The sequence below is a fragment of the Pithys albifrons genome, chromosome 9 (genome assembly GCF_047495875.1).
Source record: "Pithys albifrons albifrons isolate INPA30051 chromosome 9, PitAlb_v1, whole genome shotgun sequence".
Taxonomy (NCBI): Eukaryota; Metazoa; Chordata; class Aves; order Passeriformes; family Thamnophilidae; genus Pithys; species Pithys albifrons.
This window is the reverse complement of record NC_092466.1, coordinates 14,685,336-14,711,832: the sequence shown is the minus strand read 5'-3', so window position 1 is coordinate 14,711,832 and position 26,497 is coordinate 14,685,336. Positions and strand designations below refer to the sequence as shown.

The window sequence follows — 26,497 nt, the reverse complement described above, 5'->3', positions numbered from 1 at the left end:
AGTGGGAGGCAAAAGGCACGTCAAGGACAGTTTATGAGTGCTGAGCCACCTGCAAGCACCATGACAAACTTTTATGACAGTCAATTCCCTGACAAGAATCAAAAGTAATGGGACATCCAAATTTCACCAGCAAAATCCCAGTGAAGATTTAGCTGGGAAACTATCTTAAAGGTCAATACAAAAGTGGCCCCTGAAGGGACAAGGCACCTTTAACAACCATTCCAAGTATGAAAAAAATGGAACTCAAGAAGATCAAGGAATAAATAACTGAAAGAAAAAAGGCTTTTGAGTGGTCAGGTTTGTGATGACAGAGGAGCAACAAAATGCCAGCTGGTTTCAGTAACAGATGGCTGCATGCACTGATCTGTCCTGCATGTCCATTCTAAACTTCCTTTCAGGGGAAAGACAAAGCTTGCACAAGGCTAAATACATCCTTTGCACAGCCTTTCTACACACATTGCATCATGGTTCAAATGTTCTCCATTCACAAACAGCCCTAGATGCACATTGTTTTACTCTAGTTACGCTGAATTTTAAGAAAAGAGGGTGACTAACGGAACCTCACCATTCCCAACCACATCTACCTCAATTGCCAAGAAATTACTTTTCTGTCACAGGCTAATAAATCCATTTTCTTACCATTATGACTGTGGTATCTCCCTTCTCCCTTTCCCTTCAATACAGCATTCATTGTATTTTAATTGAAAGGTCTTTCTTTTTGCACCTCCCTTCTGGCGGCTAAGAAAGGACCCATGATACAAAGAGCCCTCGTGCAGTATTTTTAGTATGTATGTGGACATTTATCATTTAAAGTTGCCACAGCTAATTACATGGCAAGCATAGGTCATCCCACTGGAAAAGCCCATTACTTGTGTAGCAGAATGAACCCTTCAATCCTAGATAGCTCAGGACTCAAGTAATCATTTCCAGCAGAGTAACAAAGTGAGTCTGAACCCTCTACACTGAACAACAGAAAAGCTCCCCAAAATACTTACTTTGTGTTTAAATAATTTTTCTAACTAATTTTTAACAAGAACCTCTCTTTGACTCACAATGAACAATTTGCTGAAAAGCCCTCAAAACCAAAGCCATTCTGTTACTTACTTTGGCCACACAATTTTCAGTCTTCATAGCAGTGCTTCCTAGACATACTGTTTCCTGGTTTAAGCACAGTCTGGCACAGCTGTTGTAGGTCTGCAGAAAGATTAAAATGGTTATGAATAGAAGAACACGATTTTCTTTCAGGCACCACATTTTTGGCACAGGAACCCACAACCACTCTACTATATATCCTTTTTCCTGAGGTGTAAATGTTTCAAACCAAAACAAACTAGTTCACAGCAAAAGCCTATGTTCAGGGCATGCATGTCCTCTGAGAAGCTATGTACAATTTTATAGTTCTGAAATACAAAGATTTTTCTCCTCTGTTCCTTTGAAAAAGGAAAAAAGTATCTGATCTCAGTTTTCATTCTTTCACAAAATGCTGCATAACTGAAAAACTAAAGCAAGGTGATTTCTACACATTAGTTATCACAGCATATGTTGATGTTAATAAAAATCTCCTGACTTTATAAAGTAAAATACATGGGGAGAGTACGAAGGTTATAATCAGAAGGGAGCAAATGCAGACCACATCTCACTTGTATTTAATCTTCACAATTTTGGAAACACTGTCCTCCCCAGGGGACCATCAGCTAGGGCTGCAGACCTTGGAGTCTTTGCAGAACTCATTACTCATAGCCCCTCTGTTTTTTAAGGGAACTGTATGAACAATACTCATGAAGTGAGTTTAAAATTATATTTTGGCTGTTTAGACTAACATGCCTGAAGGAATTTCTAATGGAGGTTCTCTCTTGCCCCCCTTCAACACCTTTTTAATTACTACTTGATTAAGTTCACATTTTCTAGTAGTAGGAGGAGTATAGTAGCACCTAAGGGCCTCAGTATGGGATTAACACTCCAGCACCTGCCACCACTTACAGAAAAATGCTCCCATGCAAAAGTGGCGGCTCAAAAGCAAGCACAAACTCGCTTTGTTGCATGAGTAGTAAGTGGACCACAGAGACAATATTGCTCCCTCAAACAGTTGTGTGGGAAAAACCCAAGAAATAAGTTGAAAGAATTGAAATTAAACTTGTTACAAAGACATTTCCAAGAGCACTAAGTAAAACATACTAACATGCATAATATTTTTAAGATTGCCTTAAGGGGAAGATGCACAAAAACTTGTAGTGAACTGCCTGTCAGTTCTCTCCCTGTAATACTCATTGACAATCTCTGAAGATCTTTCTTTCAGGTCTTGCTACGGCTTTCTATTTGTTTGATTTAAAACTAATTCTACACCAAACCTGCTATAGGTTACCACAAAACCTGTGGACAACAATGCCCATGCTAAGGGCTCCTAAACCTCTCTCTCTGTTTCAAAGCTACAGCACCAGAGCCAGATGTCCTCAGTACCAAGCACCAACAGATCTTCCTCTTTTGCCCCTGTGTCAGAGGCCTGACTGTGTAAGATGCAGTCAGCAGCAACAGGAAAAAGAGCAGAAAAACACATGGCAAAGGATCTCAAAGACAAGAATGCGAAGAGATTAAAAGGGAGTTATGCTGAGCAAGAGGAGCTATGTCCACAAGGCCAGTGTTCCAAACAGTCCCCACCTTAGGGACATGGTAAGCACCAACTGATGGGAACTGAGTGTTCACAATCAAGTTTGTAACATTCACCTAAGTTCTTATGATCCTCATGAAACACTCCTTACGGCCCACTATGGGATATCAGTATACTGGCTCAGATGGACCTGTACTGGTCCAGCACAGCACAGACACCCTTGGGGAAATTCTGGAAATCAGTGCTTTCCACCTTACCTATTTACAGAGCCCCTATAAAGTTCATCATAAAACAGAAACAAAAAGGAGCACAGAGCCCTATCTTCCATCTCCATTCCTTCAGAAGTTCATGTTTTATTTCTCAGTGAGCTCTCTAACCAGAAAACAAACGGTGATAGAGAGGAATGCAGAATATCCTGGCTCTAGCAGATCTCCTTACATGCTTCAACACTGGTATCTGCTATCACTAGCAGCCAGTGAGCAATTTCTGACTCTGGATCCAGAAGGAGAAACTGAAAATTTCAAACACACGAATTCTTTCAAGGCACAATGCAGATGAACAGAGTGTATCTTTCAGCAGGAGAGGCTCAGATTCAAACTGGATTAGGCCACAAGCAAACAGAAGTCTGATGGGCTCAGCCTCTTATAAATATTTGAAAACATCAAAAAACCATCACTCTGGTATGCACAGGACTTTTTCTGCAGAAGAAAGATCATAATGGCATAAAACTATTATAAACTGGGGCTTAGATGTAGCAGCCCAGCTGATAAACAAATTTTGACACCATCAGCTTTGCACTGACATTCAGACAATACTATACAAACTTCATTTTACAGGCACAGTATTAGTTAAATTCAACAAGATTATGAAGGTGAAAAATTCCTAAAATTCAAGTCACAGTATGACTGCACTACTTATCTGCTACATACTGCAAATTTTATGAGGAGCCCTGACTTGAATAAACTGTACTACTGACTCCACTTTACAGATCAAAAGCTCAGCCACAAAAACATTTACTGAAGGCAACAAGGAAGCCTGTGGCTCCATGAACTGAACCATGAACTCAAATCTTGTCAGTCTTTTTCCTCCAAAGACAGGTATGCCTAAACCCTGGTAGCAAGCCAGTTTTCAAAAGCTGGGCTTAGGACAGGCTTTCTCTCATACTTACAAATGGGAAAGAGTAGACACTCCAAATACACAATGTGAAATACTAAATGCTAAATCTAAAGATGCTACCACTTTCTGCGAATGAAGGAAGCTCACTATGCACTATTCAAAAGTTATGTGCATGTCAGAATGCAGATACAAATAACTATTCCAGTGTATTGCTTAATTTTTATTACTTTTATCCATACATTACATCTCAGTGAGAATCAAATGAACTTTTCCACAATACCAGGACTAGTGATACTTGATGACACTAGCATAGTATAAAGTTAAAACAGATAAAATGAAATACTTCTTCGCACAAGAGGCAGTGAACTTCTCAAGTTTGCTGCTCCAGGACATTGGGCAGAGAAACATCAGAAAGTGGAAAAAGGGACTAAACAAACTCATGGACAGCAGGTTCACAGGGTACTTCACACAGATACCCCCCAGACATCCCAAGTGCAACAGCAGTAGATGCTGCAGCAGCAGGATGGCAATGGAGTACCGAAAGAGGCCAGACTGGTTCACTCACATTCAACAGCACCTTCCACTGTCAGCACTGCAGCTGGCAGTGCATGAGTTTGACTGACCTAGGCATTCCCATGCTATCAATACCCCACTGCCCTTTGACAACATGCCAACAATACTTGAATTCCTCCTTCTTGACTTTTTCAGCTACAGGAGAGAAGAACATGCTTTTATTGTGAGAACCAACCTTTACACATTAATTTTATTACAGAAAGATCTATGCCAAATGACCATTTAGTCCTTCAGCAGCACTTTGTTTCTCAATACAAGTAATAGGGAAAAGGAGAACATTAAAAGGAGTATATATCATGGATTCAACACCTCAGGATGCAGATTTGAGAACAGAACATAAAGCGACCTCCAGTTCAACACACATTAGTGTCTTTGGAAAGTTACAAAGTTATTCTGTTGTTACTTTCACATTCTCACAAATAAATGCACTATTAGCCTTGTGGGATGAATAGAGAGGGTGCTACAATATGCTGTAAAGGGTTGAAAGTAAAATGCAGAAGAAAACTTAGTTCTCCCTTGAAGTCCAGGGGGAAAAGAGGTAAAGTCACTCTACTTAATAGGTCGCAATGGAAAAGTATTGACAATGTTACAAAGAAGCTGGTAGAATATACTGTGAATGCAGTAAGGTATGATAGTCTTCTAATGTTTCTCTGTAGGCAACAGTGACTGCCTATTGGAGACACAAAATCACTGCTGGACATCGAGATCTGGTTTCATCTAATACTGTCATACTTGGGTTCATACACCAGTAGTTACTATTGAATAGACCTAGTGAGTGGACTAGTGAATTCTGGTAGCAGAATCAATGGCATATCTTAAGTTGTAATGCAGAGCCCTTCACGTTAGGTGAAACATTTGATGGTGTCTCATGCTGCACTGCAAGATCAGAGTACCTCCTTACATGTGTTCCAGTCTCTATGGGAACACTGACCAACCTGGAAGAAAAGCAGGAAAATCAAAGCCAGAACTAACCCTTAGAAAAGCAAATTTCTCAAACTCACCTTTAAAGCTTGACCCTTTTACGTATCTCATCTAATCTGCACCAAATCTGTTAAAGTTTCTCCTTACCTTTCATCAAAATAAGAGGTTTCTTCATCAAGGAAAAGTAGTCTGAAGTGGTACCCTGGTTCAATGCCACAGGCAGATGGCTTTGCGTTGGAGTGCTTTAATATGTTTTTATATTGCATATAAAGCATGCAAACATAAACCAGTTTGTTGAAAACTACCCTCTTTGTGGAAGCTGGCTGTAATTCTGAACAAGTTTTCAATTTTCACACTGCTGCTAGGGTAAAACATTTTAAAGAGTTTAATTTTTACAGTGGCTTCAATGACACGAGATTATCTAACAAAGTAATGGTTAATCAATAGAGGGTTTAGTTGTCAGGTGAAACATATAACACACTAAAAGGGATTGATTGCAAGACTCCTCCTTATTTACTGGGAGGTATATATTTAAAATGACACAAACTTGTTACCAAGCTGCATTCCTTTAACCTTGCAAAAGCTGTTTGGTAACAGTGTTAAGCAGCCCTATAGCCAAACAAGCTCTAATGAAAAAAAAAAAGAAACCTACAAATATATGGGAGCACCAAATCATGTCAGAAGCAGGGGAACCACAAAGCTGTATTCACTCTCAGCCAAGGGCTTAAAATGCCACAGAGGCGCTAGACTATGGTTCACTAAAGATAGAGCTGTATCTGATCTCATTCCATGAGTGTCTTTGGTTACATTTTTCTTTTTAAAGAAAGTATGATCCTGCTCTTTGACACAAACACATAAACTTTTCCACTCTTGTCCACGCAGCTCTGGACGAACGCTGAGTGCGAACCTGAAGTCTCAAACCCCAGGCAGAACTCCGTGTGTGTGCAGCTTTTCTATCAACTGAAATCCATTTCTTTGGCCATTCATTCTGAGAATCCCCAGTCCCTGAACAAAGCTCCACTTTTTAATAGAAGCTGCAACCCAGGAGTTCAATAAGATTTCCCCCCCCAATAGTTAGTAATTACATGATTTATCAGAGAAAGATAACACTAATAAAAACACAGCAAAAAGACAAAACCCATACCCTCCCTTCAAGTCATTTTCAGGGAAAAGATTATTAAACTGTTCTTTTTGAACAAGGGCTTTTGTAGCTAAGCACAAATTGCCAAACGGTTAGAAAAAAAGTTATTAGACTCAGAAGAATTCAGCAGAAGTGGGAAGTTATATAAACAAATCACTCCAGCAGATTTGGAAAGATCGCTTTCGTCTTACTTAGAGTCTTAGGAGACTTGCATTAATTACTCTTTAAAGGTCTTTCACATGGATATTTAAAATAAATGCAATTTATTTATTTATTTCAAATGAGGTGCTTCTTCTGAAAGAATTAAGTAATCTCAACAAATTTAAAAACGTTTTTATGAACAGGTAATTAAAAAGAAGACTAGAATTAAGTCAAGCTGTAAGACATTACCCAGGATTCGCCTCGACTGTTTGCTTAAGACAAAATTGTTGTTATCCCTAGCCCAGCCTCGAGAAGGACTGTCACCACAGCAAGTGTAAGGCAAAATAAAGAGTAGCCAAACAAAAATCTAAATCATTTACAGGATTTTCCCTAAAGCACAGTTTGTCATATTGCAATTACACCTTGCCGACTGCGAAAGCCAGAGACCTTAATATTGCCACTAGAGGGAAGACATGTCTCAACACATGGCAGTGGTAGTTGGAGAGTGGGTTTTCTTGAGCAATTACCATAACAAAGCTCCCTTGGCTGTGTGTACCTTCTAATTACCCAGTACAATTAAAATGACTTACCTAAAACAAACAGGGGGAAAAAAAGGCCCCTAAAACGAAAAACCTCAAGACAATACAAACAAAAAGCCTTACTCCAATCTGCTTGTTATCTGAAATTACATTAAAGCTGAAGATCTTTTTTTCCTCATCCATCAATGCACAAGGGGGGGGAACACAAAAAGGAGTATGTCACAATGCCCAACACCACGGGGTTGTTCAACGACCTAAAAGCATTAAAACAAACAAAAACAAAGAGCAAGGAGAACAAGATCTCTTGTTAAAGAAAAGAAGGGGGAGGAAAAAAAGAAAAAGGAAATGTCGTGGTATTTAGCCATCTGGTAGCTGCTTGAAAACAAATTGTCCTCAAAAGAGCAGAAATACAGTATGTCTTCTCGCAGTTCACTGGCTTATGAATCAGATTTCTTTTTCTACTTTTTTTTTTGCTTGTTTTTAAATGTTAGACTTCTGTGCTGCTGCTTTCAATTCCCTCTTGTCCCGCTGTGCAGACATAACCATGGTCATCCCAATCAGATCCAGTTATTCCAACTTGCATGCAGTATTCACGGTCTTCGGGATACATCTTGTTGGGCTCATTGTTCAAAATCCCTCAGGATTTTTCTTTTCCTAACAGCTACTTGCTGATTTTTAAACCCGTAAATCTTTCATTTTATAAGGCACATCATTAAGGGAAGATGGCAGCCAAGTGATTTTTCTTTCCATTGACAATTTGTGACATTTTTCCAGCAGCGTGCAAGGTGTTGAAAACCTGGCAGCTGTTACCTCCCGGGATGAAGATCCTTTTTTATCCTCCCTTGACAGTTTAACTCAATGGGTCAGCACCTTTAAAGACTGCAAAGTACCACTGAAGTGGATGGAGGCTTGAATTACTGCTCCCTCCCTAATCAATGTAAACCCTCACTGCAGGTGAAACTCTTCATCTATAGAGGTGCATGGGGGAGGAAAATGTAATGCCCTGAGCCAGATGGTTTTCATCTTGTTTTTTAAAGAAGAAAGGAACACGCTAACAAGGGGACAGCTACTTTTGTTAGCTTCTTGGCCTCTCTCATGGCTTTGGATCCCCAGGGTTCCAGCCACACAAGAGAAAGAATACAGAAAAACATAAACACTTAAAGAAATATAACTAGGGGGCTGGCAACACGCCGCTTTCAAAGAGCTGAGAGCCCTGTTCAGCACTTTATTTATCACTGCCCACGTTCTTCGGATGGTAAGTGGACATGGACACAAAGGGCAGAGGGGAGCAGACAACACTTGCAATTTACTCAATTACAGAGGAATGCAGCAATGCGGCGGGGTGACAGATTCCGATTAGCGCCAATGCTGAAAGAGCCCAGTGGCCTTTCTGCCACAAGGCAGCATTCCCATTGTAACTCAGACTCCAGCACACTCTGCTCTGGCCAGATTTTCAACATGCATTAAGTGTCACAGAGGAGTGAAAATTATTTTCTGATTGTTAAAAAAAATTAATAGAACGGATAATATTGCAAGTAAGACTAAGGGTGTACTTCTAGCAATTCTGGGGGTTTTTCAACCAGCAACTCATTGGCAGCGTTAATCACAAAAAAGATGAGGTAACCAGGATAACTTCATAGACTAGGTCTGCCCTGCCTCAGCCAGCTCTCCAACAGAGGAAAATTTGAACTGCAGCATCTTTCCCAAAGGGAGGAAGCTGAAGGACTCTCTCTTCCTCCACAGCACCAAACCTTCCTCACCAGTCAAAATGAGGCTTCAACTTGGCACGGCAGAAATACTTTCACAGAGGAGAGATACACCTGGAGAGGAGCCCTAAGCAGTGGGATGAGGCTGCCAGCTCAAAGTAAAACATTGGCAGTTGCTACTTTTTGTTTTTCCTTTGCTCCACTTTCTTCAACTGCTTTCTGCTTCTCATGGTTTTCTTGAGTATTGGCCTTTAAACTCTTAAGTTCAGACTGCACCCATTTTAACTTTGAAATAGCACATACAGCACGTTTTAGGTGGTATATGTACTTTTAGAAAATTATCTCAAATCTGTAAGAGTGAATTGAGGTAATACTCTGTGCCAAAACAGTAAGAGGGAAAATTCTTGAAAATGCTAAGGGGCTTGTCTAAATGGGGTAACAGAGAGGGATTTTTTCCCCCGGACTTCCATCTGGAAGCTTGGAGAAAGACAGCAGTCCCACGTGAGGTCTGCAGGAGGTACAGTGCAGTAGCCTTGCTGCTGCCAGCTTTTCCCCACAAGGCACCTTTGCCCACAGATGAACCACAGCAGCAAAAGGCACTTCATTATTGCTGCACTGAAGAGAAGGGATGGAGGGTTTTAAACAACCTGCATTGTGCCCATCTTCTTTAAAAACCAGCGGGGTAATCAAGTTCAGGGCAGCCCCGGACAGCTGCCCTGTGAACTATGCATGTTGACCCCCACTATTCATCACTTTCCTTAGGACTATGAGGGCAAGCTCCCGGGGAGTGACCACCACAATAGACAGATACGAGCCAACAATGATACGGTTCCTGCAAAAAAACCAGATGGCACTGCAATAAATTTACAAATCTGCATTCATGGCTCTGTTAAAAACACCCAGAAGCTGAAAGCTGGAGGGGCCCCCAGAGAGCTTCCCCTTCCCAGTTTCTAAAGGCCAGCTCTCTCCCCAAGACTATTGAGCTCATGTTCTTCATAAATGAAGGATGGAGACATAGCCCTTAAAATAACAAATGTCCGAGCTAATCAATCTAGTGTTTGGGTCTAACGTTAAATGATAGGCACTGAAAACTAATTATGTTTTTTGGCAAGGAAGTTGAATTAAAATGGAAACACACAGGTTAAAAAGGCACTGAAGCATTTGCGAGTCCCTTTGAAAGGGTGGCGCGCGCACACACACACACACACACACACGCTCACATGCAGGGCTTGAAACAGGAACCTGATTCAATAACTCATGCATTTATTTTTAAAATGAATCAGATTAGTCCCATGTGTGACCTGCCGGTCCATCTGTATGAGCTGGACTTAATGGGCACTCTTCTCACGCTTACTTCAGTTTGAAGTATGAGAGAGATAAATTTAGTTTAATTTTCAACAGATCAAGCTATCCATTTTCCAAATGGACCATCTGGATCAGCCTATTAAAATTAATTTATAACTTTGCAGTGTGAAAATTCGTTTGTTAGCTTAAATAAAGTTGCCAAAAACTTTTGCCACTTGTCATTGGTTTTTTCTGGTCTGTTTTCATACTATGAGTTTCAGTTTACCCCTTCAAAATTTAATTTTGTCAGATCAAGCACTCAGTAAGAACTGAACATTTGTATCCATATTCTGAAGTCTGTCATAGCTTAGATTTTTCACTGTTCCAGCTAACAATGTCAAGTTCATTGCCTTTTTCTGTTTCCCAGTGCTAATATTCATGTCTCTTCTGCCTTGCTGCCCCCTCATGCATCCAACAGTGCCTTGTGCCTTCCACTTCTGACAATGCAATGACACACTCCACTTGTTGAGACTTCTGAAGACACATCTCTCATCTTGATCAACAGTAAAATTATATTTCTCATAGTTCCATAGCACTGAGCACTGAGTACTTCAGCCTCTGTATTGACTTCGGATGCTCAAGTAATCATTACATCTTCTTATTACCTTCACCTTCTGGTATGTCTGTTCCACAAACCCACTTGAGAAAACATTTATGGCTAAGACTGCATAACAGCACTGCAAACAAGGTAAGAAAAGGAAGTGCACCTCTACTTAAACTTGTTAGCAGCAGAATATGCCAAGGCATCCTACTGCCCCTGAACTGGTCTGATGCATCTCGTTCATTTTCTAATACTAATCAAAAGGTACTAAATATGTGGATACTTTCTCTGGAAAGACCATTTAAGTACACACTTCTCTACTGCTCACATACACTCAATTCCTCTGTGCACAAAGGTCCATGTTCCCCAGTAATGAAATATTAATGTCTTAAGGGAGGGGCAGAAAAGATGAAACTACACTCAATGTTTATCAAGTTAGCATCTTTCCCCTGTGACAGCATTTGCAGGTCAGATATTTTTGGTTCTACAAAGTATGGATAGATGTAAAACAGGGTAGTCACTCTGCATACCTTCCTGTAGGAGATGTAGATCTTTCCAGTAGATATCACTCACAGATTATGAGTGTTTGGGCATATGGCTTCATATGTGTCTGATTTCTGGAGCAAGACCTGGAAAACTCCCCACTGTTCTGTCCATTGCTAATAGAGAAGAGGAGCAATCTGAGCTTTCAAAATGCTCAGGCAGCTTTATTTGTGCCTATGTAAAGAACCAAAATTCCTTCTCCAACAGGTACAAAATTGTGGACAACCACCTCCTATGATATAGACAAGAGGACACTTGCTTTAAGACTACATCTTGAAACTCTCTACAAAGACTGTTCTCAACACAAAAGGCCTCAGAGAACAATCAGAAGACCCACAGATTTTGTCCTGCATCTGTCACTGTAAAAACTGGACACAAAGATGGAGACTGATACAACATCTCAACAATATTGTGAAACACAGACAACTGTCTTTGACCTAAAAAATGTCCATGTGAATAACTTCCAATATGAAATATTGGGGCACTACAAAGGATTCTTTAGGTGTATTCCTGATATCTATTCACCTTGGTTATAATGAATTATGGACTTGTGGCAAAAGAAAGCTTTCCCTGGACACTGAGAATACCTTTGCAGATTGAAATATAATGGAAGGAAAATCCAGCTCAAGCAACTGTATCTTCCTCATCTGTATAATACAGCTCATCAATATCTGTCTTCTCAATAATCATAAAGAAGGACTCAGTGCAATGAGGACACACAAAAAGCTAGTAACTCAGGTTCCTCTTGAATTAACTTCTCTTACTATGAATCTTTTCTTGGAGAAGAGACATACACCTTTTCTTGCTGAACCTGAAGGCTTGGCATTGACAATATAATCCTAAAATGAAAAAAACCTTGATTATTTGGCATGCTGGGGAGCTTGTTGGCTATCCTGGGAATACACAGTAAGCACCTAGTAGCTTTGCCCTCTTCCTTCAGCTCTCATCTGTTGTTAAATCCCATAAATATTTAAAGTTTGATGTAACATTTTTAATCAGTTTACAAGGTTGTCTTTCTCAGCCCTATGTGGGACCTCAGTCACTGAGACACTTATACGGACCTGTCTTAGGCACATGTCGTGCATGACACCTACTGCCACAAAATCAAACACTCCTAACTCAATGCATTATTAAAGAACAAAACAAAACAAAAAATCCCACGCAAACCCAACAACTCTGAGCATGCTCACACTGTATCAAAAGGTTCCTTCTTCTTTTACTATGGTTCTGACCCACAACTTCTCTTGGAAATAGTGGATGTGGGCAAGTGTAGTACCACCCTACTCCTCTGCCTGAGACTGCTGCTCCTGTGGCTGAGATGCAGAGGGAAATGTGACAATTCTGCAGCTATTGGAATGTGTTGCCTGGGGTATTCACTTAAGTCAGGTTCACCAATGGTTTTACTCTGATACACCAGGCAGCAACCTCAGGCAGCAAAGGCATGGATATAATTTTGTTTCTGCTGCCTCAAGGTTGCAGTGGGGAGAAAGAGCAAGGTGAAAATGGATCAGAAATCACTAAATCCAACTTATATTTCCTGGACAGCACATGTCAGACTCCCTTTGTTGGCCATGAAGATTAAAAAAAGGTTTCTTTCGAATCAGTAAGAAATTTGCTTTACCATATATAGAGTGCAAAGAGATAATGTTTTACTAGACCATCCTTTCTTCTTTTTACCTATTGGTAATTTATATGAACGTAAAAGAAACAAGAACAAATAATTTCTCAGGTTATTAACCTGGGTATCACCTCCAAGAACATTTACCTTCAAGAGCAGTAAGAAGCTTAATTGTTGTAGAAGATTTTGAGACTCTTGATCTGAGACAGGGCAAAATATACTACAAACACAACAGGAATGATTGCAGAAAAAAGGCTGAAGAGGTCTTGATGAACACCAAATGGAGAAAGGTAAAACTAGAGAGTCACAGCTGACTGAACTATACTGAAGTACGTATTTCTTTAAAAAGAATCATCAAACTCCCCTGAAAGCTAAATCTCTCTGTCTGATTTTCCTGGGTACAATGTGACTTGTTCAGACTTCAAATTAAAAAAAGGATTTCCATGAGCATAAGCCAGACTTCAGCTTCCAGGAGCATTTAAGGATTCAAATAGCTAGAAAGTTTTATCACATTTTTAAAGAGACTGATCACATACCTGTCTAAGTGAATTCTTCTCAGGAATGATCTTCCTAGGGGGCTCATCATTATTACAGTCTTCTCTCTCAGAGGAATTCTGTGAAAGAAAGTAAGCTTTAATTCAGTTCTTATTCCTAGTATTACTCTGTGAGGAGAAAAGGAACAGAATATTTTTACTGCACAGGCTGCAGTATTTTACACACATGCATACCGGAGGCTACCTTGTACTTTTATGCCAAACAGCTTGTTATGGCACAGAAATAATTTCTTCTCCTCAATACAACAACGCACCACTGTGCAGGTACCTATTGAAGAAGCCTGTGCTTTAGGGATTTACTCTTAAACTTCCAATAACAGCCACTTTGGAAAGCTGATGTAATGGCTGAATCAGAATGGCAACACCAATGCTCATCAACACCCCAGAGCAATGACTTGAAACTGTGGAACCTGTTGAAAGCAAAGGGTTGTTAATGGGTGCAACTGTTGTTCTCGCACCCCTGTTTTTAATCTGCCCAGTCATTATTAATTGTACTGAGTCTGCTTGGCTGCCAAAACTCACAGAGAAATCGTGACAGAGCTAAATTCTTGTAAAAGAGGTTGTCAGAAGTTCCTTCCAAAATCCCCCCAAATATTATGTAGGTCATGTATGATAATACAGATATGTTTTTAATTCTGCCCCTGACTCTACATACATTTACATTTTCTAGAAAGACTGATGTTTCAAAATATAAGCTGCCACCTCCAAAAAAAGAACATTAATAAGACAAGAAACAGTGGACAAAAAATACAAGGGTTTTTCCAGGAGGAGTAAGAAACATAGCCAGGAAAATTATGCCCTGCTAATGTCATGATTAAAACCAATTACTACTTTGTTTAGAGTAAAGGCAAGCTATAGTTATCTTAGGATTTGCATAGTCTGTTGCAAAGGTTTGGTTAGAAACTGCTGGATACATGGAGAGAATCCTGACCTCACTGCCAGTCAGCTACTCTGGAAGACAACATTCCTCTGCACAGGTTCAGCCACTGCATTGAGAGTAATGACAGTAAGCTTTGGGAGAATCCCCCACACAAATCTAAAATCAGTTTGATCATCACAGTATTCATAGCCCTAGGCCACATTCCCATGCATTCAGTAGTGAGCAACTAAACAGGTCTTAAACAGATACAGAAAAACTGCCTAGGGAGAGCTCTGCCAGGAAAAGGGTGGGTTTGCAGCTACTTGCAGACAAGCTCAGGAGTGTGTCTATTAGGGCAGAAGTTTGCCTTCTGTACCTGTCCCCCAAATAACCTGACCTTTGCTGAGCAAACCTCTGCCTGGCTTCTCACAGAGACAGCTTCCAGCCCAGCACGTCGGGAGACAGCAGTGGCATCTGTTGGCAAAGGAGGAGCTGTGCCCTGTGCACAGCCAGTGTGGCAGCGGGGCCAGCAGCGAGTGCATGGGCTGCAGGAAGCGTCACAGAGCATCCTGTGCCCACTGCAGTGCTGCGTGATCTGTGCCCACTGCAGTGCTGCGTGATCTGTGCCCACTGCAGGCTCCGTCGGGGCAGCACAGGGCGCTGGGCTGGGGAAGGGGAACAAAAGGTACAGCCAGGAGACAGGGCAGGGGTAGAAGCTGCTTGCTGAGAAACAGCAGATAAGGTATAGGAGGAGAGGAACACAACAGCAAAACCCCACTTGAGATGTCATAAACTGGTCAGGAGTGACATCAAGGCTTGCAGATCATCTAGAGATTTTGCATTTTTTTTTAAACAAGATAGAGAACTTGCAAGGCACCATGATAACTGGGATGCTGTAACCAGGGTTTTATAATGGAAATCAATCCTAAACAGGCCTGATAAATTGCTGTAAGAGGTCAGCTTTTGGAAGTTTTTGTATGAGGTCTCAGTCCAGGACCAAGTTGCTACATTAAATCCAGCTTTAAAAGTACTGTGATCATAAAAACATACAAGCTAGAATCACATATACACAAGAAGGAACGTCAGTCACTTAAAGCTGTTCTTTTCTGCTTATGAAACTGAGTTTAGTAAGTGGTTAACTGCTGTCACTATTTTTTTTTAATTTCTCTGCTTTGGAAAAAAAGACCAAGGGTAAAAGACATAACCTGTGGTGAGTTACTATATATTTTCAGGAAATGCATTTTGTTGTCAGGGGAAAGAAGGGGTTGTTTACTACTTCTGCATGTGTTTTCAACACTCACCCCTTCCCTACAACAACTGTCAGAACAATTTTCCCTTCCAAATAACCTTTCTAACACGGTGAAATCTTGCATTCTTCTCACCTTTCAAAGTCACTAAGGATCCTCCCTCAAAAAATATTAAAAAGCAGGAACTGCTGTTGAACTGTCAGCCCTTATTTTGAAATTTCTAGCTACTGCAAAGCATCAAGTTATCTACTTTTTCTTTAAGCTGAGCATCTAATTTTAAGAGCAAGCAGAGGACCATTTTGCATTCATTATCTTTATAGGTGGCAAGGCTAAGAGGTTGGCTGAACAAAGACCAGACAAAGACTGCCAAGTGCATATGGTGGTTCACAGCTTGGCGTCTCACCATTCTACAGCACCAACACAGCAGCTCCGATAGCAGACTATTAAAGAGGAGCGCTGCTCATGCACTTTTGTCGGCAAGTAAGTTACGCTTGGTGAAGACAGAATGACTGGGAAAGCATTACACTTAAGAAAAAGCACAGATGTTGATAACTCCCACTCATTTCTCAGGAATAGGAAGCCCATCAATCCAGGTGCAGGTACAGGACCCCGCATATTTCAGGACTAACTGTAGCTGCATGGAAGTGAATTCCACTTGACAGGGCAACACTTAGCCATGGCCATGGGAAGAGCATAACGTAATCGACTGAAACGGTACCTCTATATATTTCTCCTTGCTGAACAAGGTGGGAGGAGGGATAAACATGTGCGGGGTCAGAATAAGGTTTCCTTCAGCAGGACTTCAGCAACGCTCTTGGCCACAGGAGAGGCAGACAAAGGGAGGAACTGCTCTGAGCACCCTCTCGTGGTTACTGAAATGTACGTCCAGGGCACAGACCTGGAAAGAAGCATTTGGTATCCAGACGGTAAGTTGGGTGTACTCACTGGGAATATTAAAGATCTAGCGACTGTACTTGATATGTAGTAGGCAAAAGATGGAATTCGTTGGAGTGAAAGAAGTGAAGAAAACCAGTGCATAAGGAAAGCTGAAAAGCCATCCAAACTCCCTCCCATCAGGGAAAATTTTTAAATCCCACAGACAAACCTTCCTCCACAGACTGCAGCCAGGCTGGCCCAAAGTGTGCCTGCATGCAGGAGTCTCTCCTTTTGAACAAATACAGCCAAAGATGTTGAAGTCTCCAAAGCACCACCTCTTTCCACAGACAGGTATAATATTTTTTTTAATCTGCCCAAGGTCACACAATGACAGTAGAAGCACCAGCAAGAGAAGCCAAGAAACCCAACCTCACAGTTCTTGTAACCTTTAAAATTTCTCTCTAGCAGAAGATTCCTGCTAAGGGGCTCTGCCTTCCATTGCTCATTTTTCCTAAAATGGCTACTGCCTGTAATGAGATCCTTTTAAATCTGATTTGCATTTAAAACTTCAGCCTGTAATTAACAGAATATAACTCCATGGCAGGTTGTCTTAAAGACCACTACAAAATTATTACTATTTAACTCTCCCCATGAAGCCTCCTCCACTGCTAAACACAACATGCTACAATGCATACGAAATCCCCAGACTGAAGCATTTGATGGGAGATGACATGCAGTATTTTGTGTACACAGCCCAGCAAAACACTGCTGGGAACGAGATATAATACATGGAGAAATGCACTCCCAGGGACTACCAATTGGGTAGAGCTACCTTTAGTACCGCCTCACTCATCCTGGTGGAAATCAAACCCCTGCCAACTGGGGGAGGCTTTCTTTGATGCTGTTCTGCCCTGCACTAATTATAAAAGAGTACAGACACAGCCTTTTTTCCAAATGTGTGGGGGTGGGGGAGAAGTGTGTATCTATGTGAACAGCACAACTATTTTTTATGCTTTCAAATTCTTAATCCTGTTTGGAGCTGTCAGTGGGGGTTAATGGAAGCCTTGGATAGGAGAATTCCAATCTGGTTGGCAGATGGATAGGTTGGTTATAGCTGCATAACTATGTCTTGCCTGCAGGCACAATTCAGAACACTGTTAAAGCAATATAAAGTCTCTGTCAAGCTGAACCATTTGGATCAGTAGCAAGGAGAAATAATAATAAAAAAGGAGTTCATTTCTGGGCCTTGTGCGTTTATGCTAGTATGCAGAAACTGATTAATTGTCATCATGTGCTGGTCTGCTATACCTCAGATTTCTACTTCTGGAGTAGATTTTGCATGCTAATATAATCATTCTCCCTCTTGAGACATTAGCAAATAATCAAATGAAAAACAGGATCATAATTTACTGAGATTCGGGCAATTCTCTATGCAAATTTGACTTGTTATTGCTGCTGCCTCGTTAATCTGAATGCCTTTGACAAACTCCTTTGATTTATGAACTCATGACAACTCCAATGTGTATATATTTTGCTAGATTGACATTATCATTAAGAGTGGGTGGACTGAGCTCACATGAATGGCTGATTTTATTCGCTGGTGTCTGCTGCTCAACAGCTGAGCATCTCCTTCTCACAAAGCCCCTGAGCGCCAGGCTCTTCCCATCTACCCATCCATTCATCATCTCGATGTTAATTGGCCCAGGCTTTAAGCAAATTTTCAACACGATTTAAAGGCACGATGACACTGATTACTGACCCTCTGCCATACGGTGCCTATTGATTAACCTGACAGAGATGATGAGCTTGAGGGAAACTAGGTGTGTGTGGACCTCGGGGAGGGGAAGAAAAAAAAATATATTGTTTATGCAGGCAAAACACTTGTCTTTATCCCAAAGGCCAGAATTTGTGCTGCACTGGCCCTTAAAACACACTATTGCTTTAAACACCTGCATCCAATACAGAAAATGCTTGCTTGCTTGCTGTGGAAAAATGATTACAAATTTGATGTCATGTGCAGTCTGTATTTTAATCGAGTTCCCTGATAAATAGACCCCCTCAAGCCAATCAAGTCTCGCTCCAGCCATGGCGTGCGCAAACATCAGCTCGAACAGAAGCCTGGGCAGGGTCTGCTTTTACTGGTATCAGCACATCCAACTGCATGTAGGAAATCTACTTGGGTATTTTAGGTCTCTAAGCAAATAATACAGTGGGAACACAGTGAGCAAACAGTTACAGTAGAGTAAATGTTTCAAGGGCAAACTGGATGCCAGACGTAGCTGTCTCAGTATTTCTGCTGCCACATTAAAACAGATGCTTTAGAACACACCAGTGAAATTGTGTGTTTTCCCTTCTCCAGTGTAAACTGTTGATACAACCTGACCCTCAAGTTCCTAAGTGCATTGGATGAATGCAGCATTTTATCAGAGCTTGAAAATAACCGACATCCTTTTTCATGTTCCCGGAAGTGTTCCTGCGCTGCACTTGGTCCTCCTCACCTAGGACAGAAGGGGACTGTCTCAGTCAAGAGGGAGCTACTGAATAAAGAAGGTACATCAGCATTCTGTCTGCAGACTGGTGCTATAGGAAAGAAAAAGGAAGCAGAAGGCCTGTTTAGCCCCCACCCACCCTCAGGTTAAGTCTGTCAGTCAGGGCACACACATTCTTCCCTCCCAATTCAAGCCAGCAGCCTGCCAGATAACAGGATGTTCCTCTTGTTTAGGAGGGGGAATTTGGGAGAAAGGGGGTGTTGCTCCAAGATGCAAGGAAGTAAGTTGTCTTCTGGTTTGCACCAACTGCTTGCAGAAAACAGGACAAAGAATCACTGGGTAAAGCTACGGAGAAATTAGCTGTAATTGCCTGATGCCCACATCAGAGTAGATTGAAAGGTGGAGGGGAGCAGAGGGAGGAGAGAGATGTGTGGAAATAAGTGCCAGTCTAAGACTAGAGGCACACAGAAGCCTTATGTTCCCTTTCCAATAACCTTTGTAAGTGATAGATGAGTCCAAGCCCATTGTTATCGTTAAGGGACTGTCAGCATCCTCATTTTATAAATGCTGTCTGTCAGTTTATAAATATCTCAGCCATTTCAAACAGTGCTAGGATGAATCCTGGCATAGCCAGTGTCAGCCTGAAGCAGTATTACTGTTTAAAAAAACAAGTGTCTAAGACCCACTAAAAACACTTAAAGATAGCTTCTCCTTTTTCTCCTATCGTGAGTCCCAAAACATTCAAATTCATGCTTATTGGGCTAGTCACTACAATATATAAAAGCAGTCCTTAGCATTGATAATGCTGCCTGAGAAGAACAAGTATGAAAGCTGCAAGTTTGAAAGCAATTCTCTACTGTTCGGTAGATAAAACAAAAATGACAGCTCTAACACACAGGGAGATCCACAGCAATGAAAATGCAGAGATAAGTATCAGACCCCATTCCTCCTTGGCGTTTGCTGCTCTGAACATTCACCGAGATTAGATCCTTTTAGAGAACACCATAAATTGCAATGTGTAGGCACAAGGGGGTGACTCCAGCACAGAATGAAGGCACAGACAAGTTTTTCAGCTCTTACAAGTTTAAAGTTAAATAGTACTTTTGCAAGGGGTTTATGGCTGAGCATTAGAATGACGGAAGGAGGGGGCAGAGAAACCACAGCCTGCTTTGCACTGACTGGTGGCAGAAAAGGAAAGGGAATAAGCTAAACTGGCCTTCCAGGTCAGTGCCTGCTTTGCAGACTGGCATGCACATGTCTGTCGTGGTTTTGTATCTATTACCTTGATAGCTGCACAGAATCCTGGCTTTTCCCCCCCTCCAATATATTTATAAACACCCCACTCAGAACATTTGCATGGTGACTAAATAAATGAAGTTCAAATTCATGCCCAAGCATCTCAGGTACCTTACTATAATGTAAATTCTTAAAACTGGAGCTCTGACAGCAGTGAAAATGGAAAAGTACAACTCTGACACCCTCCAGACAGACCCTTACACACACATTCACACAAGTCCTACTTTGGTCTGTCTGGATGTTATTGTTGCCGATGGTAACAAAAGTTTAAACAACCTTTTTTGCAGCTGAAAACCAGGACAAGAAGATTCTGATTTTCACATACGTAGAATGGATCCTTCATATTTTTCTTTATTTTCCATTCAAATAAATAATTGGAAAAATACACATTTTTCAAAGCAATGAGACTTGATAATGGATCTTCATAACACCACAAAGAGCTTTTTATGAAGTTATTTAACTTATTAATTATTGGTTGGTTGTTAAGGATAATTTAATGATGCAAGGAGTCAGCATTACTAAACAGTAAATTCAGTTTAAATACCAAAAGCCAGCACAAATATCAAAGATCTGATGAGCAGATGCATTTCAAACAGCACAAACACAGTTGTAGTTAAAAAACCAAACAAATGCAGATGCTGGGAACAAGTAATTTAAGGGAACTTTAAAAAGCCAGCTTCACTTCATACACATTTCTCAAATGAGAGACAGAGAAATAGAGAAAGAGAGAAAACATGGCTAATGGGAACAGCCTTTCCATGTTTCCTGGGGAGCTGCCCTGCTTAACAGTTCTGTTCTGTGAATTTAAGACAGTCAGTAGTGGAAAATTTAATATTCAAGCTTTCAAGCCTTGCAAACTAGTTGGCCAATGGCCCTTTCTATTCCAATGTTTGTTGGTTCCTTATTTACACACACATTACACACAGAGAGCCTTTGAATATAATTTCATGTGGATTAAGGGAAGAACATTTGCTTCTGCTAATCAGGACATCTGGTTATTTTTGTAACTCACAGACATCTGCATTAGGCAGTTTGACTTCCCATTCCTCATAACAAGGTTAGAGCTTAAGAAGCCTCAAGGACCTCTAGCTGAATTTTATTACTTGCATTTTCTCACAGCTGGGTCTGTTTCAGAATTTTCTTTCCTAAATAGCACAAATTGATCAGCACCTTCACAGGTATACATATGCTTTTATAGCTAGCACTTTCTGTGCATGATTTTATAGAGTACATCTTGTACTCTGAGATTTTATAGTAGTTCAGAGCTATCTACATCTTTTTAAGGAACAGAAAGCACATATTCCAGAAAAACCATGGAAGAAAACATCCAATTAACCTTATGATACACATAATATGGGTATACATCCAAATATTCCACCAGACCACTTATGTAAACTGGTGTCAGGACTTGTTCTGAATCTTAACATTGCTGTCCTTTGGCTTGTCTTTTCCTAGTGACTTACCCCTGCATATCTGCTCCCCACATTGAATAAAACAGTATTCTTCCGTTTCTATTCTTCAGCACCACATTCATGGTTTTCCCAATCTTTTAAATTCATGCTCAAATTCTCCTTCAAACAGTTTCAGCTGGGGTTAAATTTCCCTGCCAGACTGCAGAGCTTTGCCACACATACTTCAGAAAGGATTTTACATGCAACAGAAGCCTTTTAAAGAACTGAATCAAGCAAAGCTTGGCTCTCACTTCTTTGTTGCTTTCATTTTGTTACATTCCTTCCATAAAAATTCATTTTCAACACTCACCCCAGGGTGTTTAAGTACTAAAGTTTGAAATTATACACTCTCATACTCAGTTCACAGGATTCTTCCCTGCCCTGTCCATGAATTGCAGGCCTTTATCAGCACTTTTGTACACTGGAATAAGATGGGGTTTTGATTTCTTACCCCTACACGTAAAGAGGGGTGCAAAGAACAAAGTCAGCTTTTACAGGCTTGGAATAGAAGCCAACATTAAAATATAAGTAAAAAATATATTTCTAGTACTAACAAGAGTTAGCAAGAGCCAACAGATCCAGGGAGAGTTTTTTAAAACTTTTTATTTATTAAAATTCTCTAGATACAGTTTAACTTTCTTTGTATGATATTTATTACAGCTTCACCTGCATAGGAGCTGCAAGTGCTCCTAGAAACGGGTTGTAAAAGTGTCTAGTTTTGCTGTAGATTTCATGTCCTTCTTCAAGCACTATTTTCTAACTTTTTACAACTACTTTTCTCAAAAAACCGATGCCGTCTCACTATAAACCCCCTTCCCTTCTCATCCCTGGTCATCACCAACACTTCTTATTATAATTTTCTTTTTTCAAAACCTCTCATTCTGAGCTTTCCTGTCAGGCAGACAAAAAGACCTCCATTTCTCATCACATCTTTTCCTTGCCTGTGGTGTTCTCACTCCCAATCTCTTAAATCAACCACACCATCCTCATCTCACTGTACTGGTTTATGCTTTTCTTCTTGGTTTTTCCTTCCTATTTTTCATTGCAGGAAAGGAAAAAATGAGACACAAAATAAAGGCACGAAGCAGAGGTTGTCTGTCCAAAGTAAAATTGACAGCATGGGGGAACCTACCCTAAATTTTGTGTCCCACACCACATTAACCTTTTTTACGCATGGTTTCTCCCCAGAATAATGAGTGAAAGCAGCTCACTTGTTTAAAGAAATGGCTACTGAATGATCTCACTGTTAGACTGAGGTGAATTCACATCATATTGTCTATGTCACTGTATGTGCAGGCACGTAGATCTTTATGTTTTAGCCAACATGAGCTGGGGCAGCCAAAGCCTACTTGCTTTTCTATATGGAACAGGTTCAAAGTACCCCCAGAGTCACCATGGGGCAGTTCAAGTGACACAGCTCCACCTCCCCAATGTGCCTCACAGCAGTGATTAGTCCATCCAGGTAGGCTTTGGTGCTTTTTCCAGCTTCCAAAGCTACATTTATTACAGGAAGGATCATTCAGCACTGGACTATGAGGCAAATTTAGTTAACTGCCAATACAGGGTGTGTTTACTTCCATACAGTGCTGTTGAAAAACCTCATTGTTGATACAATAAAAAAAAAGGTGGGAGTCTAAACATGTCCCAGTACTCAATCACATCAGGCAAAAATATTTTATAATCTTCTAACAAAAGAATGGAAAGTTACAGAATAGGCACTAAACACTGTAACATTTGGCTAGCAAGTATCCCAGCCTTTTAACAGCTGCCACCCAAGAAACAAACCCCTGGGTCTGCCTGATTTGGCTAGACCAAATTTAAATGTGGTAACTCAACAGCCACTCCTGCAACATTTAAATTTAACAGCTCATTATTAGGTTCTGCTATTATAAAATAATTCCAACTCTGAAACACCATTTTCTTGAACGAGAGGAAAGAGTTACAAAATATTACTGTAAATTTCACTAGGCTGGGTAAGGAAGAAGGGTTGAACCTGCTACGGAGACCATCAAATAGGGTGGGTGGGTAGTCAAGCAATCAAAGAAGGAAAGATAAAGATGTACATAGATTCTTGCCTTCAGATACCTTGGGGCTAGCAAACATTTTGTTCCTATAGGAAATTATACAGCTCTAGATCACTGCCTATTGAGATACAGTAGCTGCAGCTTTTTTTGCTACAACATGAATGGCTTATTAAACCTACAGCATATCTGTTTTAGTTAACTTCTTGGTGGAAAGGGGCCAGGAAAACAAAATGTACTTAAATGCTGAATTTTTTTTTCCAGGCTGAATGCCTTTCATCCAGTAAGACATTCAAAGCAGTGACCCAGCAAATGGATTGAAAAAGCAATCTTCCGTCTCAGTGCCACATTATCATTCCTATTCAGTATTCTCGGTGAGATATCTCAATCAGCTGGATGTGTGTGTAAGTGACAGCGCAGCCCATTGCTGGGTTAATTAAACATTTGACTTTAACACCCTCCCCGTCATTAAGCAAATAAAAACAGATAATTCAAACTGCACTTCATCCACAGGGTACACAACATACATGTCAAAATTAAGAGAGTCCAAGGCCCTCGGGGAGTTCTACTCGGGGAGGTAATCAGTTTAAATCTTATCTGGTTTATCAATTATTCTATTGATTAAAGCAGGGTGATTATACAAAACTCCCTCTTGCCACATGGGATACATGTCAGCAGAGCAGGACAACACAGGGAGGCTCAAAAACGATTTAAAGAAAATACAGACAGATGAATAACAGTCTATTAGTACATGCTAGCAATCCAGAGATGGAAAGCCTGATACCTCTGTTTAAGGAAGTGAATAAAGTCCTTCCAAATTAGAGTGCCAATGCTGTTACTTCATCTGCTTTAAAATCGGATCTATATGTTGAAAAAGCAACATTTCTTCGTTTTAAGCAGAAGATTTTTTACCAGTATTTGAAACGTTTTATTGATACGGTCCTGGAACACAACAAAGACATGAAACACAAGAAATTGCAGACTTTTAAAAGGCATTATACTTATCTATCAATGACTCCAAAGAAGTGGATGGAAAGGGCATCCTCAGTATTTGCACTCTCCCACATACACACATGGCATAGCCATAAGTAGAATGTGGTATTGTAAAGCTTTAAGTGCGACAGATCATCTCAGACATAAAAAGAATGTGCTTTGGAGTGCTGGAGGTCTTTTATTTTGCAACCCTCCAAAGTGAGACATTAACAGCTGAGGGAACTGCCACTGCCACATTCTCCTCATTTTCAACAAGCCCTCCCAGAAAATCCCACCACAGCAGTCCTTGTCACAACTTCTGTCTTGCATACAGCCACGTTCACTTACTTCTCTTACTAAAGCACGTTCAGTTACTTCTCATTTTTTACTTCCAGGTGAAGAAAAGACATCTTTCTCTTCTGAGGTCTCTTTGTGTCCTGAGTTTATGACCACCTCCATTATCTTCCAGTGATTTTTTTTTTCAAGTTTTATCATATACTAACCTGGATCCTAAACTGGACTGTAACAAGACCTTGCCCTACAGATACAAAACAGGGACCTTTTAAAGATGAAACACTGCAGTCTAGTGCAAAACAAAATTTATTTCCAGAAGTTCCCTCAAAGCACTAATTAGCAGCAGAAGAAAGGCCAATTTTAAAACAGGTACTATTTTTTTTCTATAACACCTCCTACAGTCTTTTTCATAATGGTCATACTCGTAACACAAAGTATAGTCATCTCACCACATCTCAGCTTTTAACCAGGACAGAGGGTATGAACCACAGCGGTCAAAATGCCGACAAGCCGGAGAGCCCCCCGTGCCTCACCAGCCAGTGCTGCTGGAGTTACAGTCACAGGAGTTTTAAGAAACAAGGACAGCTAAAATGCAGGCCTGAGTGTGCTCTTGTCCTTCACCTTCAGAAGGGGATTACACGACACTCCACACTGGCACTATGTGTGCATCCAACCATACTTCATCCTCTTCTTTGTAGATCTCTTTTCCTCTTTGGAAGCAAACCAGTAGCCTGCATTAGCATTCTGTATTTTGCTCTCACCACTAGAAATACTGAGGGTGCTATTTGTAATTGTATTCTTTTAAGAGGTTTGTTCTCTGCAGCTGTTTTCTGCTTGCAGTGTATTTTGTGTAATCAGCACATCATCATAAATACATTGGCTGTTCCCCCGAGGGAAGCTGTCACTGTTTAATTTACAGAACAACCTGGCCAATGTGAATTCTAACACTATAGCACTATGGCAAGAAGTTACCACACTCGGAAAAACAGGTTTCTATGAATTTTTATATCAAGAGCTGGTCCCAGGACAATTTAGGTTCTAGAAATAGATTGATTTTAAAAGCACTTTATACACTGGATGGAATGGATTCTTTCCCACTTACAGCTTCTTAAGGCAGCACCAAATTCACTCCCACATTATTTTTTAAAGGTGACAACCACAATCTCTGCAACAAAACTATCCTCACTTCTGACTTCTACCAAAAGAAGATACTGTATGTAGGTGTCTTATACGATACACCAATTTTATATGTAGGGTTTGGGTTTTTTTAATGAAAAACCATCATGACATCACCGTGTTAGTTTGTCTTCATTTGCACAAGTGAACGCACTCTGTTGCAAGGTCAAATGTTATTATCTACATCAAAGGGTTGCTGCACAGTTTATTACTCTGAAGACGTGATAGAGGAGCAAGGTATATTCCTGAAAGAGTAAAAACGCATGCAGCTTTATTGGCTGAATGAAGAGTTGCTTCCTTTGTTTTGAGAGAATAAACTACAAGCATTTCTGTAGAAGGCAGGCAAGAGGAGATGGTTGATCTTGGAATATACAGACACAATTTAGTAAATTTCACAATGGTACCAGATTATATTGGCAATCATTTAAAAACTAGAGGTGAGCCCTAAATAGATACTCAGGCATGATCTACGAA

General features: G+C 40.5%; 1 protein-coding gene across 9 annotated transcripts in view; it reads right to left on the bottom strand.

Annotated features, from left to right (window-relative positions):
- BTRC (beta-transducin repeat containing E3 ubiquitin protein ligase) overlaps positions 1-26,497 on the bottom strand; it is a 113,499-nt gene that overhangs the window by 52,016 nt on the left and 34,986 nt on the right. For 6 of the 9 annotated variants that reach the window (XM_071564414.1, XM_071564419.1, XM_071564417.1 and 3 more), the window contains 2 exons: positions 13,325-13,402; positions 1,105-1,194 (listed from right to left, as the gene is read on the bottom strand). In XM_071564414.1, coding sequence (XP_071420515.1) covers positions 1,105-1,194; positions 13,325-13,402 — 168 coding nt within the window. Of the gene's footprint in view, positions 1-1,104; positions 1,195-5,362; positions 5,382-13,324; positions 13,403-26,497 lie in introns of those variants that run through there. The other 3 variants (XM_071564423.1, XM_071564418.1, XM_071564422.1) reach the window with 3 other exon arrangements.